This window comes from Silurus meridionalis, chromosome 17 (genome assembly GCF_014805685.1).
Source record: "Silurus meridionalis isolate SWU-2019-XX chromosome 17, ASM1480568v1, whole genome shotgun sequence".
Taxonomy (NCBI): Eukaryota; Metazoa; Chordata; class Actinopteri; order Siluriformes; family Siluridae; genus Silurus; species Silurus meridionalis.
This window is the reverse complement of record NC_060900.1, coordinates 28,741,166-28,756,165: the sequence shown is the minus strand read 5'-3', so window position 1 is coordinate 28,756,165 and position 15,000 is coordinate 28,741,166. Positions and strand designations below refer to the sequence as shown.

Genomic DNA, 15,000 nt, shown 5'->3' with positions numbered 1-15,000 from the left:
ATCAAACATTATTTGATTTCCAATAAATTAATTTATCATTTAATTTCATTAATAATAATAAATTATCAGTATTCTGCACTGTAATTAATAATAAAAATTCAATATGGGTACTCACTTTAGGTTATGGGATGAACTGTAGCAGTCAGTAGTTGATGAAAGTGAAAATGTGAAGAAAGTTAAAAAGTAATTAACTTAAATGTTTTATTTATCACTTAAAATGAATAATAAATGTTTTAAAATGTTTTAATGAAATTTGTTAGAGCAAAACATTCCTAACGCTCCTGAACATTCAGTCACTGCAAATTCCCGTGAAATTTTTTAAAATAATACGCAACTTGCTGTTAGTTAGAGTTCAGTAGGGTGATGGTGATGGTGAAGGTGATGGTGATGGTGGATGGAAAAAAGCTGTCCCTGAACCTCCTGATTCTGGTGTGTATGTTCCTGTAGCTCCTTCTTGATGGAAGGAGATTAAACAGTTTATGACTATGTTGTGAGCTCTACACAGACTCTACACAGCTGTGGTGAAGGTGTTCAATGGCAGGTAGTTGGGTGCCAGTGATGTGTTGGGCGATTTTGACCAGCCTTTGTGGGGCTTTACGTTCACACAGTGGAGTCTCTGTACCATACAGTGATGGAGTTGGTCAGGATGCTCTCAATGATGCAGCAGTAAAAACTTATTAGAATCTCTGGGGAAAGATGAGCTTTCTAAAGACTCCTCAAGAAGTACAGGCGTTGTTGTGCCTTTCTAACCAGAACTGCCAGGACAGATCCTCAGAGATGTGAACATCCAAGAACTTAAAGCTGGAGAACTTCTGTTGAGGGTCAGGTTGTTGGCGGCACACCATTCTGTTAGGCTTTGGCTCTCTCCCCTATTGGCCGATTCGTCATCGTTGCTGATCTGGCCGTCAACGGTGGTGTCATCTGCATACTTGATGAAGTTGTTGAAGTTGCAGCCCTGTGGGATCCCGGTGTTCAGAATAAGGGTTGAGGATGCCTGTTTGCCCAGACTTAGGTCTGTTGGTGAGAAAGTCCAGAATCCCTCTGCAAGTGCTGGTGCAGATACCCAGGTCACTGAGCTTAGAGAACAGTACAGTGGGGAGGACTGTATTAAATGCAAAGCTAAAGTCAGTCAACAGCAATCTGATGTAGGTGTGGTTTTTAATTAGGTGGGTGAAGGCTGAATGAAAAGCCGTGGGAAAATGCATACTCTGTCGACCTGTTCGGGAGATTTGTTCGGGCAGATTGGTTTGAGTCCAGTGTAGGTGGTAGACCCACAGGCAGGTGATTCAGGACCAGTTTCTCAAAGCTCTTTTTGTAGTACAGATCTCAGGATGAAGTGGTTGAAATCTCCAGCAAAGATAAAACCCCTTTCAGGATGTGCAGACTGTTTTTTGCCGATGGCAATTTTAGATTTTTTATTAACACCATTTATTATTCATTGATAGTGTAGCAGACATTACCTAAAGTCCAAATCCATCCTCGAAGCTCCTGTTCTTACTCCAGAATTCCAAGGACCCACCCAAGGCGTTGATGAGAAACCGTCATCAGCTGAACAGAGTGGCCTCCAATCGAAGAGAACACTATCCAGAGGCAGGCCTGGATGAAGTAGGAAGATCCACAGAGGGGAGAGGGGCAGGAACAGTGATCACTGGAATCATACATCATTAAGGATCATACTGGTACAGAAGTTTACTCAGATACTGCGGCGTGAGAGCGTTAAGTGCTTTATACGTCAGTAGTAGTATTTTATAATCAGTGTGAGATGTAATTGGGAGCAGTGTAGATGATTAAAACAGGGCTGGTGTGCTCATATTTTCTAGATCTAGTGAGGACTCTTACTGCTGTTATTTCTAAGGTGAAAGAAGGCAATCCTGGAAATATTATTCACGTGAGCCTCAAAGGAAAGACTCGGGTCAATAATAACACCAAGAACTTTAAATACTGTACACACTGAAACAGAAACACCATCCAGAGATGCTATGGAATCTGAAAGTTTGCTTCTAGCTGCATGTGGTCCTATTAAAAGTACTTCCATCTTATCTGAGTTGAGCAGAAGAAAGTTATTAAGTATCCACTGTCTAATGTCCTTTACACACTCCTCAACATTGTTAAGCTGATCTCTCTCATCTGGCTTTGCTGAAATATACAGCTGTGTATCATCAGCATAGCAATGGAAGCGAATACCATGTTTATGAATAATTTCACCCGGAGGCAGCAGATATAAAGAGAAAAGCAGTGGGCCTAAGACAGATCCTTGCAGAACACCGAAACTGCAAGAACACTAAAACAGACTTTTTAAGAATTCCTATATTTTGGTTTCGCTCGGGGGACAGACACAGTTTTAATTAGGTGGATCCTGAGTGACAACTGTGCAGCTAGCAGATGGTCGGTTTAGCCTGTCTGTCTGCTCCCTGGCCTTGGCTCTGGACAGTCACTTGTTAACTAGTGGTGTTCTGAGACTATGAACTATACTACAAGAAATGAGAGCAGCACCTTCCCGAGTGGGATGGATTCCGTCCCGCCCTAACAGGCCAGCCTTGCCCTTAAAATTGCTCCAATGATTTATGAAGCCCACATTGTTTTTGGAGCACCACACATCCAGCAGTTAAGCGATCATAACCTGCTGTAGGCTACATTGCCACATCACATTGGGATGGGGTGGGAGCATGTTACTGCATCAGACATTGCCTTTGCTAATTTACACACCTCTATAATATTACTCTTAGTAACCTCTTACTGTCAAAGGCGTATATCATTAGCTCCTATGTAAAAAAACTATCTTAGAGAACCTGTGCATTCCTAAAAACCTAAGCTGACCTGCTATGTCCGGCGCCCTGGCTCCCGGTATACACATAACCTGTGCTGCTGGTGCCCCTAAAGGTCTAGCTAATTTCACAAGCCTCAGAATAGAGTCTTCTATAACCAGGACTCTTTCAGGTTTTTTAGTGGGTGCTTCACTGAGGAGAGCAAACCTGTTGGACACGTGAAGTGGAGAGGAATAGTGCAACCGTGGGCGAGCCTTAGCATTAGCTTTGGCTTTGCGAGTATGCTTTGGCTTTGCAATATGCAGAATTGTCAGGATTTTCTCCTTTCAAAATAAATTCTTGAATCTGTACATAAAATTCTAAAGAATCTCTATCACAAGACTGTCATAAAAACATTGGTGATAGCAGGAAGTTACAGTGATTTTGCACATGCACAAAAATTTGAGTTTTACAACACAATACAAATCATATTTCATTACATATCGCATTTTGGGTAAGGAGTGAGCAGCCACAGTGACACTGTGCTACTCTATAAAAAATAAACTAGAACTCTAGTTTATTGTTATGCCCTTGGCATTGTTGTGTATGCTTTAAAATTTAATAATAAAAATAATAACAACAATATTAATAAAAAAAAAAAAAAACAGTGACTCTGCTCTTAAAATGCAAGACAGAGACCAAACATCCTTGAAGTCTGCCACTTCATACATTCCTGAGGGAACTCAGAATTTAACTATGTTCATATGTAAAAGGGATTGCATTCAGTACACATGTGCACTAAATAAAAAGCTCTGCAAAGAAATGGTTGTGTACCGTTACACCCCTCCCACTTACAGTTAATTGTTTTTGTCATGTTCCTAAATCTAGTGCGACTCTTTGTGTTTTATTGTTAGCTTTGCTTGCATTAATATGAACTGTATGTTTAACTAATTGCTGTGACTTTCCAATGTTGAGATTCCTCCTGACATATAATCAAACGTTTTTTAATCACTTTAGGAGTGGCAAACATTTTGCGACTTTCCCCAAATCACAGAAATCAACATGAAACGTCTTTGCCAAGAGCAACTTCCTGCTGAGGGACGTGTGGTGACTTTGACTAGACAGGATGACAGATGTCTGGTGAGTAGAAATTAGTCATTATTTCTAGTTATTGAGCTACAACTTGTAAGCCAGTAACATTTTAGAAGGATGTGGGTCTACTGGGTCTAATAATAATAATAATAATAATAATAATAAACAGTAATCACTTAAATAATATTAACTCAAATAATAATAATAATAATGTGTAAAATATTAAGTGAAAGACATGTTCTTTCTGAAAATCAGGAAATGGAGTTTGAGACGCTGGCTGTGGCTCTGTCCTTCGTGTCGCTCATCGACAACTACTTTAGACTCACCACAGACTCCAGTCATTACTTCTGCTCTGAAGTGGCTCCTCCGAGTCTGCTGCAGGACATCGATAATCACAGCCATGGCCCCATCACGTATGCTGAATATTCACCTACTCAGGCACATTTCTGAAAATGATTATGATTGTGAAGACACTGTTTTCATGAGAGAAGCATGGTGGTGGATGTTTCCAAATTTTATTTCCTCCAGGTCAGAGTTTGCGGTTCACAAGCTCAAAAAGGCGGGAGCTAAACATGGTTCATTTCTTCTTCGGCGAAGCCCAAAGGAGTTCGATAAGTACTTCCTAATGGTCTGCTTACAGGTAACTTATCTTGCAGGTCATCACAGGCCACGCCCACAAGAGGCAAATTCTAATCAACATGGGCGATTTTTCACTCACTATTTTTTACACTTTATAATTTATCAGATAGCAAATATCTGAGATGTGTGTGTTCATGTGTGTGTATAATACAGACGCCACTTGGTGTTGACTATAAAGACTGTCTGATCGAGAAGAATGACAAGTTCCACCTGGCAGGAATTCACAGCTCCTTCGACAGTCTGAGACATCTGACAGACTTTTATAAGGAAAACACAATTGTACTGTCTGATTTTCCTGTCAAACTGGGCAGGTGCTGTCCATCTCAAGCTAAAGGTACTAAACAGTTTGGTGTATCTTTAAAAATAGGTGTGTCAAATGAGGGGACACATGAGTGTGTCTGAGTGAGACATATGAGTGTGTCTGAACTGGGACATATAATTGTCTGAGTGGGACATATGAGTGTGTCTGAATGAGACATATGAGTGTGTCTGAACTGGGACATATAATTGTCTGAGTGGGACATATGAGTTTGTCTGAGTGGGACATATGAGTGTGTCTGAGTGGGTCATATGATTGTGTCTGGGAGGGACATATGAGTGTGTCTGAGTGGGACATATGATTGTGTCTAAGTGGGACAAATGAGTGTATCTGAGTAAGACATATGAGTGTATCTGAGTGGGACATATAAATGTGTCTGAGTGAGACATATGAATGTGTCTGAGTGAGACACATGAGTGTATCTGAGTGGGACATATAAATGTGTCTGAGTGAGACATATGAATGTGTCTGAGTGAGACACATGAATTTGTCTGAGTGAGACACATGAATGTGTCTGAGTGAGACATATGAATGTGGTTGAGTCAGACATATGACTGTATCTGAGTGGGACATATAAATGTGTCTGAGTGAGGCATATGAATGTGTCTGAGTGAGACATACATGTGTCTGAGTGAGACATATAAATGTGTCTGAGTGGGACATATGAATGTGTCTGAGTGAGACATACATGTGTCTGAGTGAGACATATAAATGTGTCTGAGTGGGACATATGAATGTGTCTGAGTGGGACATATAAATGTGTCTGAGTTAGACATATAAATGTGTCTGAGTGAGACATATGAATGTGTCTGAGTGAGACATATGAGTGTGTCTAAGTGGACATGGAATATGATGGGATAGATGGGCATGTTGGTGAAACAGATGTGTTTTAAGCTTTAGGTTTGCCATCAAGCCAACATGTAACTATGAATTTCTCACTCTTTAATTTATACATCAAGTTTCTACTGATCATTGGGAGATTTAGAGGGGAACCAGTACTTTGTGTAGAGCAGCAGACAGACTAAATGTGAATAAGTGTTCCTGTGTGCAGAGCTCTCGAACCTGATCATTGTCAGGAACAGCAGCATGTGTGAGACACCAGGCTCCCCCTCTCAGCAGCGCCACAGACCCAGCCACATTCAGTTCCACATGATCAAATACGAGGACATAATCTGGGTAGGAAAACACACGAACACACACAATATTAAGAGTATAAATATAAACACGCTGTTATTGTAAATATTAATAATTCTTATTCATTTGACATTTTTCAGAAGGAAAGTCTGGGTCAAGGATCGTTCACACACATCTACAGAGGCTGTAAAATGGACCAGCTGGATGGCGAGACTCACACCACTGAGGTTCTGCTCAAAGTTCTGGATGTAGAGCACAAAAACAGTTGGGAGGTGTGTGTTAGCTTGGTATCTTTAGCCAATTAGCACAATGCACATATTGAGGACTGATTATGTTTGGATCACCATTTAAAATAAAACCTGTTCTTTTTAGTCTTTTTTTGAGGCTGCCAGCTTCATGAGCCAGATTTCCCATAAGCACCTGCTGCTGGTATATGGAGTCAGCGTCCACAATTCTAAAAGTAAGATACACTCATTATTTCAGTAGTTGAAGGGTAATTTGTAATTGGGTAATTTGTAATTGTGAGATCTGCAGTCATTAAAAATGAATCAAAGGAATTGTAGCGCTCAATGTTAGAGCACAGGTAGATTCACGGATAGATTCAGGTTCTACAAATGAAATGTTAACAAGAGAACAGAGACACTAGGAATAGTAAACTAACACAGTACAGGTGACAACAATTGGTAAGTCACCAATAAAAGTACAAGGGCAGAGTCAGGACCAAATGTAAGAAACACATTGTCTTCCTAAATGCAGTCAAATGGCTGACCTTTATAAGTCAGTGTGCTGAAAGACATAGTCCTGTGTACATTGAGAGCTGTGCAACTGGTGCTATTCTGACCATGTGCACCGTGTCATCGAGCTCCTCCTCACATGTGAGTTTAATACCGGGATCATCCTGATCTCACTTCTGCACCCACACTACTCGCCAGATATGGTTCCTGCGGACTTTGTCCTCTTCCTGAAGATGAAGATCCAGCTCAAAGGTCTTTGTTTTGACACCATTGGGCAGATCCATTATGACCATTCAAGCTTTTTGCTGCAGTTCCTTTTTCTGTCTCAGAAGGTAAAGGGCAGTGGGCAGAGCCTAAACTGCTGAGTAAGGCAAAAAAAACCTGTTTTTCACATCATCCTCCTATTTCCAGTCTAAAGTACTCTACTTAACCCAGTGAACTCAGGAATTGGATCAGCTAGGGGTGAAGAAAAGCAAGTTTCAAGTTTAGTTTATTTCTATTGCGCTTTTCACAATGGACATTGTCTCAAAGCATCTTTACAGTATTTAACAAAGAAAGTGAATGATGTGTTTATCCCTAATTATGAAGACTGGGGCGACTGTGGTGAAGAAAAAACTCGCTTAGATGAATGAAGAAGAAATCTTGAGAGGAACGAGACTCAAAAGGGGAACCTTGTCCTCATTTGGGTGACATCAAGAGTGTGATTATAGTCTTTAAACACTACAGAACACTGGAGAGTGAGAACTAACATGAGCACTGGAGTTTGTGATTATGAGTGATGATCTTTCTACAGTCTTATACAGTCATTTGACGTTGTGGAACCAGGAGCTACTGAGCAACTCATAAAATAGCTCAACATTTGAGATCATCACAGATCCAACACCAGCTTCTCCATGCCAGAGCCTTTAAAGATTTGTAAAGGTCCAGTGTCCAAACTCCACATGAACTGAACAAGTGACTGCATACTTTTCATAGTGACAGGTTGTGTGTGTCTAAGGTGGTTTTATCTCCACTGCCTGTACTAAAGGGCTTTCTGAGTGAACCCACTTGAGCACTGAGAGTCCTAGATGATCATGAAGGCCTTATTGTGTCCTCATTTATTAATTCTACTCAGGTTACATTTATATAACAGACAGGGGTTAAAAAGGTGTTTTTTTTTGTTTGTTTTTTAAGAATTACACACTCAAGCTTGACTCTCTAATGGATGTAATTTTTTTAGACATCATGGTTCAGGAGTTTGTGAAGTATGGAGCTCTGGATCTTTACCTGAAGAGATCAAGAGTTTCACTCAGCTGGAAACTGGATGTAGCCAAGCAACTCGCCTGCACACTCAACTTCCTGGTGAGAGAAATCCTGATCACATGCACACTGACAACATACTGTGACTGGTCAGAAGTTGTTGATAATTTCTTTCTAACATCAGTTCTGACAGTGTATCAGATTTATTTAAATGCACTCGTGTGTAGGTTTGCAATTTTTTACCTGGAGTTTTCCGTGAAAATCAGTAAGTTTTCAGACATGTTCAGGAGGTGGTGACAGAATGTGTGTTTTTTAGCACCTATAAAATCTGCTATAAGGCTTGCTTTGCTGTTGGGGTGAAAAAGTGGGTAAAAGTGCTTCATATCACATATACATTATAGCACAGTAAAGTTCTTACTTCGCATATAACAGTGATGTTAGGAAGCAGGAGTCAGAGCACATGCTCAGCCCTGACACAGTGTTCCTTATGCACAGAGGGTTAATGGCCATGCTTAAGTGCCCAACAGTATTAGCTTAGCAGTTCTGGGGCTTAAACCCCGACCACATGATTAGTAAACCAGAGCCTTGACTACTGAATCACCACTGCTCTGTTATATTTACATAAAATGTAAAAATAAATGGATAAAAAGCAGATCATATGGCTAACAATCAATAAGACGTTGTGTAATAAAATTAATGTGATGAAAGAGGAATAAAATGTGGTAAGATGTGATTATAGAAACATAAGGAGAACAGTATCTCATTATTACACAAATCACTGTAAATATTCACTGTAAATAATCACTATAACTCATCACGGCAACTCATTACTATAACTAATCACGATAACTCCATCACTGTAACTCTATCACGGTAACTCATCACAGTAACTACATCATTACAACTCCATCACTAAAACATATCACTGTATCTCAATCACTATAACTCATCATTGTAACTCCATAACTGTAACTCCATAACTGTAACTCATCACTGTAATTTAATCACTGTGACTCATCACTGTAACTCATCACCATAACTCATCAATGTAATTACATCACTGCAACTCAATCGTTTCTAGGTTACAGATGTAACCCTAGTTCCTTGAGGAAATGAGACGCTGTGTCAAAACGCATTGGGAACACCCCGCATTGTCCACAGTCTGAATCACGTGTAAAATCCGGCCAATAGGCAAGTCGTGACGGCATCGGCAGGAGACGTTGCGCAAACCAGGAAGCTACAAAAGGAGCAATGGTAGCGGCATTAGCTTATGAGAAAGGTGAAGGTAAGCGCTTACAGGGATGCAGAGAGTATGGCCTGAGAAGCAACGTCTTGTTCCCTCATGGAACTAGGGTTACATCCGTAACCTAGAGACGTCCCCTTTCAGGAACTCGAGCTGTGTCTAAACGTCAAAGGAGCCGGAAGTGGCTCTGATCTCGAGGTCGTAAAACATGACAAATGTCAACGGGGTGGACCAACCCGCAGCGTCACAAATGTCCCGCGGGGGCACCCCTGTGGACAAGCCCGTAAAGGCCGCCATACTCTGAGTCGAATGAGCCCTGACTCCGAACGCAGTGGGAAGACTAGAGGACTCGTAACCAACCCAAATTGCATCCACAATCCATCTACTGAGAGTCTGCTCTTTGGCAAGAAACCTTTTCTATGAGGGCCATAGCAGACAAACAGTTGCTTTGACCTCCTCCAAGGACTCATCTTGTGGAGGTACGTATCCAGTGTCTGCACTGGACACAGTCGATTTTGCTTCATCCGGTCTGGAACTAGGAAGGGAGGAGGGCAGAATGCCTGCAACACTACAGGTCATGAGGGAGCTGTAGAGATATTAGGTACATACTCAGATTTAGGGTAGAGGAACACACTGGCCATGCCAGGGGTAAACTCCAGGAGCAACGTGGCCACAGTACAGGGCCTGTAAGTCCCCGATCCTTTTAAGGGAGGATACTGCCAAAAGGAAGGCGGTCTCAACTGACAGGTACCCAAGGGCCACCTCTGCCAAGGGCTCGACAGACAGAGCCACCAGCACGACGGCCATATCTCACACAGGCACTCCGGATCATAACCCAGGACCCAGGACGCAGGAAACGTATCTCGAGAGAGTGTTTCCCTAGCGACTGCCTCGCTGGTGGGGTACAATAAGCCATGATAGCTGACACGTAAACCATCAAGGTGGACGGGGCCAACCCTTTTGCTAACTGTTACCCAGTAACCCCCCCCCCACCGAGCAGCCCTATGCGTAAGCCCTACCTACAAGAGATGAAGTGGCTTCTGTAGGCAATACCAGAGCGTCCCGCGACGTATCACCTGGGGCAAGATAGCCATTGCTAGCATCCCTTCAACCTTGGGCATCTCCCCACAGCCGCACTCCCAAAACCCTAGGGAGAAGGTACGGGCTGCATATGGGGTGTACCCACAGAAAACGCTTATCCAGCTTGCCGGGAATGCGTTTTTTTTTTCTGCTTTCCTTCGGGCCAAGCTATCTCTAGCCTAGCGACTGCCCGTGTCACTACCTCCAGAAGCTCCTTGAACAGCACATGCTTCTAAGCTAAGCAAAGCCTCGGCGACAGCGGCGACCTGAGCTGTGAGGGAGAAGCACATAGCTGCATGGCTATATTGCTAACAGCTGACTCTCTCGAGAGCCGACTAAGCATGCTCCTAACCTAAGCAAACAACACATCGGAATTCTGCTTGCATTTTAAGCATTTCAAGCATTCCTCTGCACAGATTCACACACAAAGCGCTTACCTGAACAACAGAAGCTAATGGCGCTACCATTGCTCCGCCATTTTTTAGCTTTCTGGTTTGCGCGATGTCACCCGCCGATCACAACTTGCCTATTGCCCGGATTTTACACGTGATTCAGAGCGTGGACAATGCGGAGCGTTCCCAAAGCGTTTTGACGCAGCTCGAGTTCCATCACTGCAACTTCATCACTGTATCTCCATTACTGTAACTCCACCACTGAAACATATCACTAAAACTTCATCACTGCAACTCATCACTATAACTAATCCCTTTGCTCCAAATGACAGAAAGTGGTGTGAAAGTGAGAGTAGATGCGATATAAATGAATGTGTTGTGCTGATGTGTGTTTGTGTGTGTGTGTGTGTGTGTGTGTGTGTGTGTGTGTGTGTGTGTGTGTGTGTGTGTGTCTTACAGGAAGAGAAGAACATTGTTCATGGGAACATCTGTGCCAAAAACTTACTTTTGGCACGAGAGGGCGATCCAAACTCGGAAAACTCACCGTTTATTAAACTCAGTGATCCGGGCATTAGTGTTGCCATGCTGGGAAGAGAAGGTAAAGTTAAAAAAAAATTAAATAAAAAATAGTGACAAAGAAAATAACAGCACCTGGACTTGTTTCTCTGATTTCTGCCGTATTTCCGATGTATATATACAGTATATATAAAAATGTAAAACCCAGTCATTAGTGTTACACAAGTCAGTGCGAGTACCAAGCCTGGATAAATGGGGAGGGTTTTGTTATAAAGGACAACCAGTGTAACACGTGCCAAATCAAATGTGTGGATCACCAATCAGAATTTCATACCGGATTGGTGGAGGCCCAGGTTACCAGGTCGTCCCTCAAAGTGCCAGCTCTCCCCACCAAGCCCCTGTGAACCTCCTCGACACTAGTGGCAAGGCTATGCCTCAGCAGGTGCTGTGAACCGCACTATATGATGCCCGCCTCAGCACCCTCAGGGAGCTGGATCGTTAATCCTGCTACACTTGGTGCTTCAGCGCATGGCCAGCTCCAGCAAAGCGGACGTGGGGGGTTAGTCGCCTCTCTTTTAAGCTTTCTGGTCATGACTTCACCCCGCCGGTGATGCTGCACTTTCCATTGGACTGATTATACACGTGATTTAATGCAAAATCGCTCCCAAAGGATTTCTGACACAGCACCTCGTTCCCTTAGGGGACCATGGTTACATACGTAACCTTTTTTAACCAGATTGTTTAACTGGATCATAAGATTTTGGAAGGTGAGAGGATGCCTGAGGAATGGAGAAGGAGTGTGCTGGTACTGATCTTTAAGAATAAGGGAGATGTGCAGACCTGCAGTAACTACAGGGGAATTAAGTTGATCAGTCACACCATGAAGTTATGGGAAAGAGTAGTGGAAGCCAGGCTGAGAGAAGAGGTCACCATCTGTGAGCAACAGTATGGTTTCATGCCGAGGAAGAGCACCACAGACGCATTATTTGCTTTGAGAATGTTGATGGAGAAGTATAGAGAAGGTCAGAAGGAGTTGCATTGTGTGTTTGTGGATTTAGAGAAAGCATACGACAGAGTGTAGAGAGGAGTTGTGGTATTGTAAGAGGAAGTCTGGTGTGTCAGAGAAGTATGTTAGGGTGGTGCAGGACATGTATTCAATTCAATTCATTTTTATTTGTATAGCGCTTTTAACAATGAACATTGTCTCAAAGCAGCTTTACACTGATTATGTGGTGATAAAAAATGAACATGTTCTTTATAAGTAAGTTTGTCCCTGATGAACGAACCAGTGAAGACTGTGGCAAGGAAAAACTCCCCGAGATGGCAAAGGAAGAAACCTTGAGAGGAACAAGGAACGATGTTGCGGGGTACAGTGATGGTGATCAGAAGCAAACTGTAGTCCTGAGTCAATGTAGCGAGCTGTTGACATTAACCACAGTCCAAATCCATCCTCAAAGCTCCTGTTCTTACTCTGGAATTTCATGGAACCACCCAAGGCGTTGATGAGAAACCGTCCCCAGCTGCACAAAATGGCCTCCAAACTAAGAGAACACTATCCAGAGGTAGACCTGGACGAAGTGGAAAGATCCACAGAGGGAATAGGGGCAGGAACAGTGGTCACTGGAACATCAGGAGCATGTTTAACTCGACGGAGAGAGAGAGAGAGAGGGGGTGACATAGCTAAAAGGGAGAACCAGAAGGTAACACTGACATGAGGATCTCTGGGATAAGAAACTTCCCACCACACCACCGTCAACAAACCTGAGTGAACGTGTGAGAGTGAAGAGACGACAGCATACAAATATCCCAGTTCACCAAACACTCCATATCCATGATCCCTCCAGATCCGCTCCTTTATCTAAAAAAACCTACTAATAAAAGACTTGACTAAATAAATATGTTTTCAACCTCCATGTATGAGGCCAGTGTGACAGCAGTTAAGTGTGCAGTAGGAACAACAGACTGATTTAAGGTGGAGGTGGAACTGTATCAAGGATCGGCTCTGAGCCCTTTCTGTTTGCAGTGGTGATGGACAGGTTGACAGAGGAGGTACATGTGTGTGAATAACAGGGAGGGCAGTGGAGGGGTGCTGTTGCAGGGAGAAAAGGTGGAGAAGGTGGAGGAGTTCAGGTACCTGGGCTCAACAGTGCAGAGTAATGAAGAGTGTGTTAGAGAAGTGAAGAAAAGAGTGCAGGCACGGTGGAGTGGGTGAAGAAGAGTGATAGCAGGAGTGATTTGTGGTAGAAGAGTATCTGTGAGAGTGAAAGGGAAAGTTCATAGGACTGTGGTGAAACCTGAGATGTTGTATGGTTTAGAGACAGTGGCATTGAGTAAAAGACAGGAGGTGGAGCTTGAGGTAGCTGAAGATGTTGAGATGTTTGTTAGGAGTGACGACGATGGACAGGATTAGAAATGAGTTTATTAGAGGGACAGTGCATGTAGGACGTTTTTGTTACAAGGTGAGGAGGTGAGATTGAGATGGTTTGGACATGTGCAGAGGAGGGACATGGGGTATATTAGTAGGAGAATGCTGAGGATGGAGCCACCAAGAGGGAGGAAAAAAGGAAGACCACGGAGGAGGTTTACGGGTTTGGTGAGGGAAGACATGCAGGCAGTTGGTTCTCTTATTCACAGACTCCTTGTGAAGTATAAACACTGTTCACTCAGTCAATACTGAACCCTGTTATTACTGTGTTTGATTTCCTTGTTTTGATCTCTGCTTCTGATTCTTATTCCTCCACGTGTCTGGTTTGTCGTGTTCATGTGATTCTTCTGACCCTTTGTGTGTTTTTTTTCCCTTGAACTTGAATAATGTTTTGGATTTGTTTGCCATTGCATCATGAAAACTGCTGCATTCGCACAATTTTCACAATGTACTGGTGTGTGTGTGTGTGTGTGTGTGTGTGTGTGTGTGTGTGTGTGTGTGTGTTTGTGTATCTGTGTGTAGTGGTTTTGGACAGGATCCCATGGGTGGCCCCGGAGGTGTTGGAGATGTTGGAGTTGGGGCAGCAGTGTGATAAGTGGAGCTTTGGGACGACATTGTGGGAGATTTTTAACGGAGGAGAAATTCCTCTTCAGCGCCTCGACCCCAAACAGGTGACACTCGACTCGTTTTATATTTATTTCTATTGCATCTGAACGTAGACACATGGTGTGATGTTTAGCACACTCTACTGTCTGGGATGTAAACTACAGCTCAAAAAGAAATACTATCACAAACTCCACCCACTTTATCAGAAGGTTTAAGGTGTCCAAAAGAATTGTGTATAAGGTCATCCTGATGGTTATAAAAATGTCCAGTGCATAGTTTTATGTAACGTGTGTGTGTGTGTGTGTGTGTGTGTGTGTGTGTGTGTGTGTAGTGTTAATTATTTAGATATAACAGCAAGTCCAGGAGTGTCTTATTTCTTTAGCTCCACAGCATTTAATCAACAATAACAGTATTAAATTAATCTAAGAACATGAATCTTAAATACATTTATAACTTTCTCAATTTACATTTAGCGTTTTTTCATCCATTTATGTTACATTTAATCTCATGGAATGTTCAAAGGCAAGTTCCTGTTGTCACTTGTGTTATTCCTGTATATTGTGTGTGTGTGTGTGTGTGTGTGTGTGTGTGTGTGTGTGTGTGTGTGTGTGTGTGTGAACATAAACAGAAGCAGCAGTTTTATGATCAGCGCTCACAGCTGCCATGTTTGGAGTGGGCTGAATTGGCTGATCTCATCTCACAGTGTATGCAGTATCAGGCCGAGCTCAGACCATCCTCACGCAGCATTATACGCCACCTTAACAGCCTCATCACCCCCGGTAACACACACACACACACACACACACACACACACACACACGTTACATAAAACTATGC

The 15,000-nt window shown here is 42.7% G+C and overlaps 1 protein-coding gene across 1 annotated transcript in view; it reads left to right on the top strand.

The window, feature by feature from the left end:
• jak3 (Janus kinase 3 (a protein tyrosine kinase, leukocyte)) overlaps window positions 1–15,000 on the top strand; it is a 31,677-nt gene that overhangs the window by 8,841 nt on the left and 7,836 nt on the right. The window contains exons 7-17 of the mRNA XM_046870901.1: window positions 3,762–3,884; window positions 4,092–4,249; window positions 4,365–4,476; window positions 4,629–4,809; window positions 5,846–5,970; window positions 6,069–6,200; window positions 6,301–6,388; window positions 7,882–8,003; window positions 11,076–11,214; window positions 14,080–14,228; window positions 14,792–14,942. Coding sequence (XP_046726857.1) covers window positions 3,762–3,884; window positions 4,092–4,249; window positions 4,365–4,476; window positions 4,629–4,809; window positions 5,846–5,970; window positions 6,069–6,200; window positions 6,301–6,388; window positions 7,882–8,003; window positions 11,076–11,214; window positions 14,080–14,228; window positions 14,792–14,942 — 1,480 coding nt within the window. The remainder of the gene's footprint in view (window positions 1–3,761; window positions 3,885–4,091; window positions 4,250–4,364; window positions 4,477–4,628; window positions 4,810–5,845; window positions 5,971–6,068; window positions 6,201–6,300; window positions 6,389–7,881; window positions 8,004–11,075; window positions 11,215–14,079; window positions 14,229–14,791; window positions 14,943–15,000) is intronic.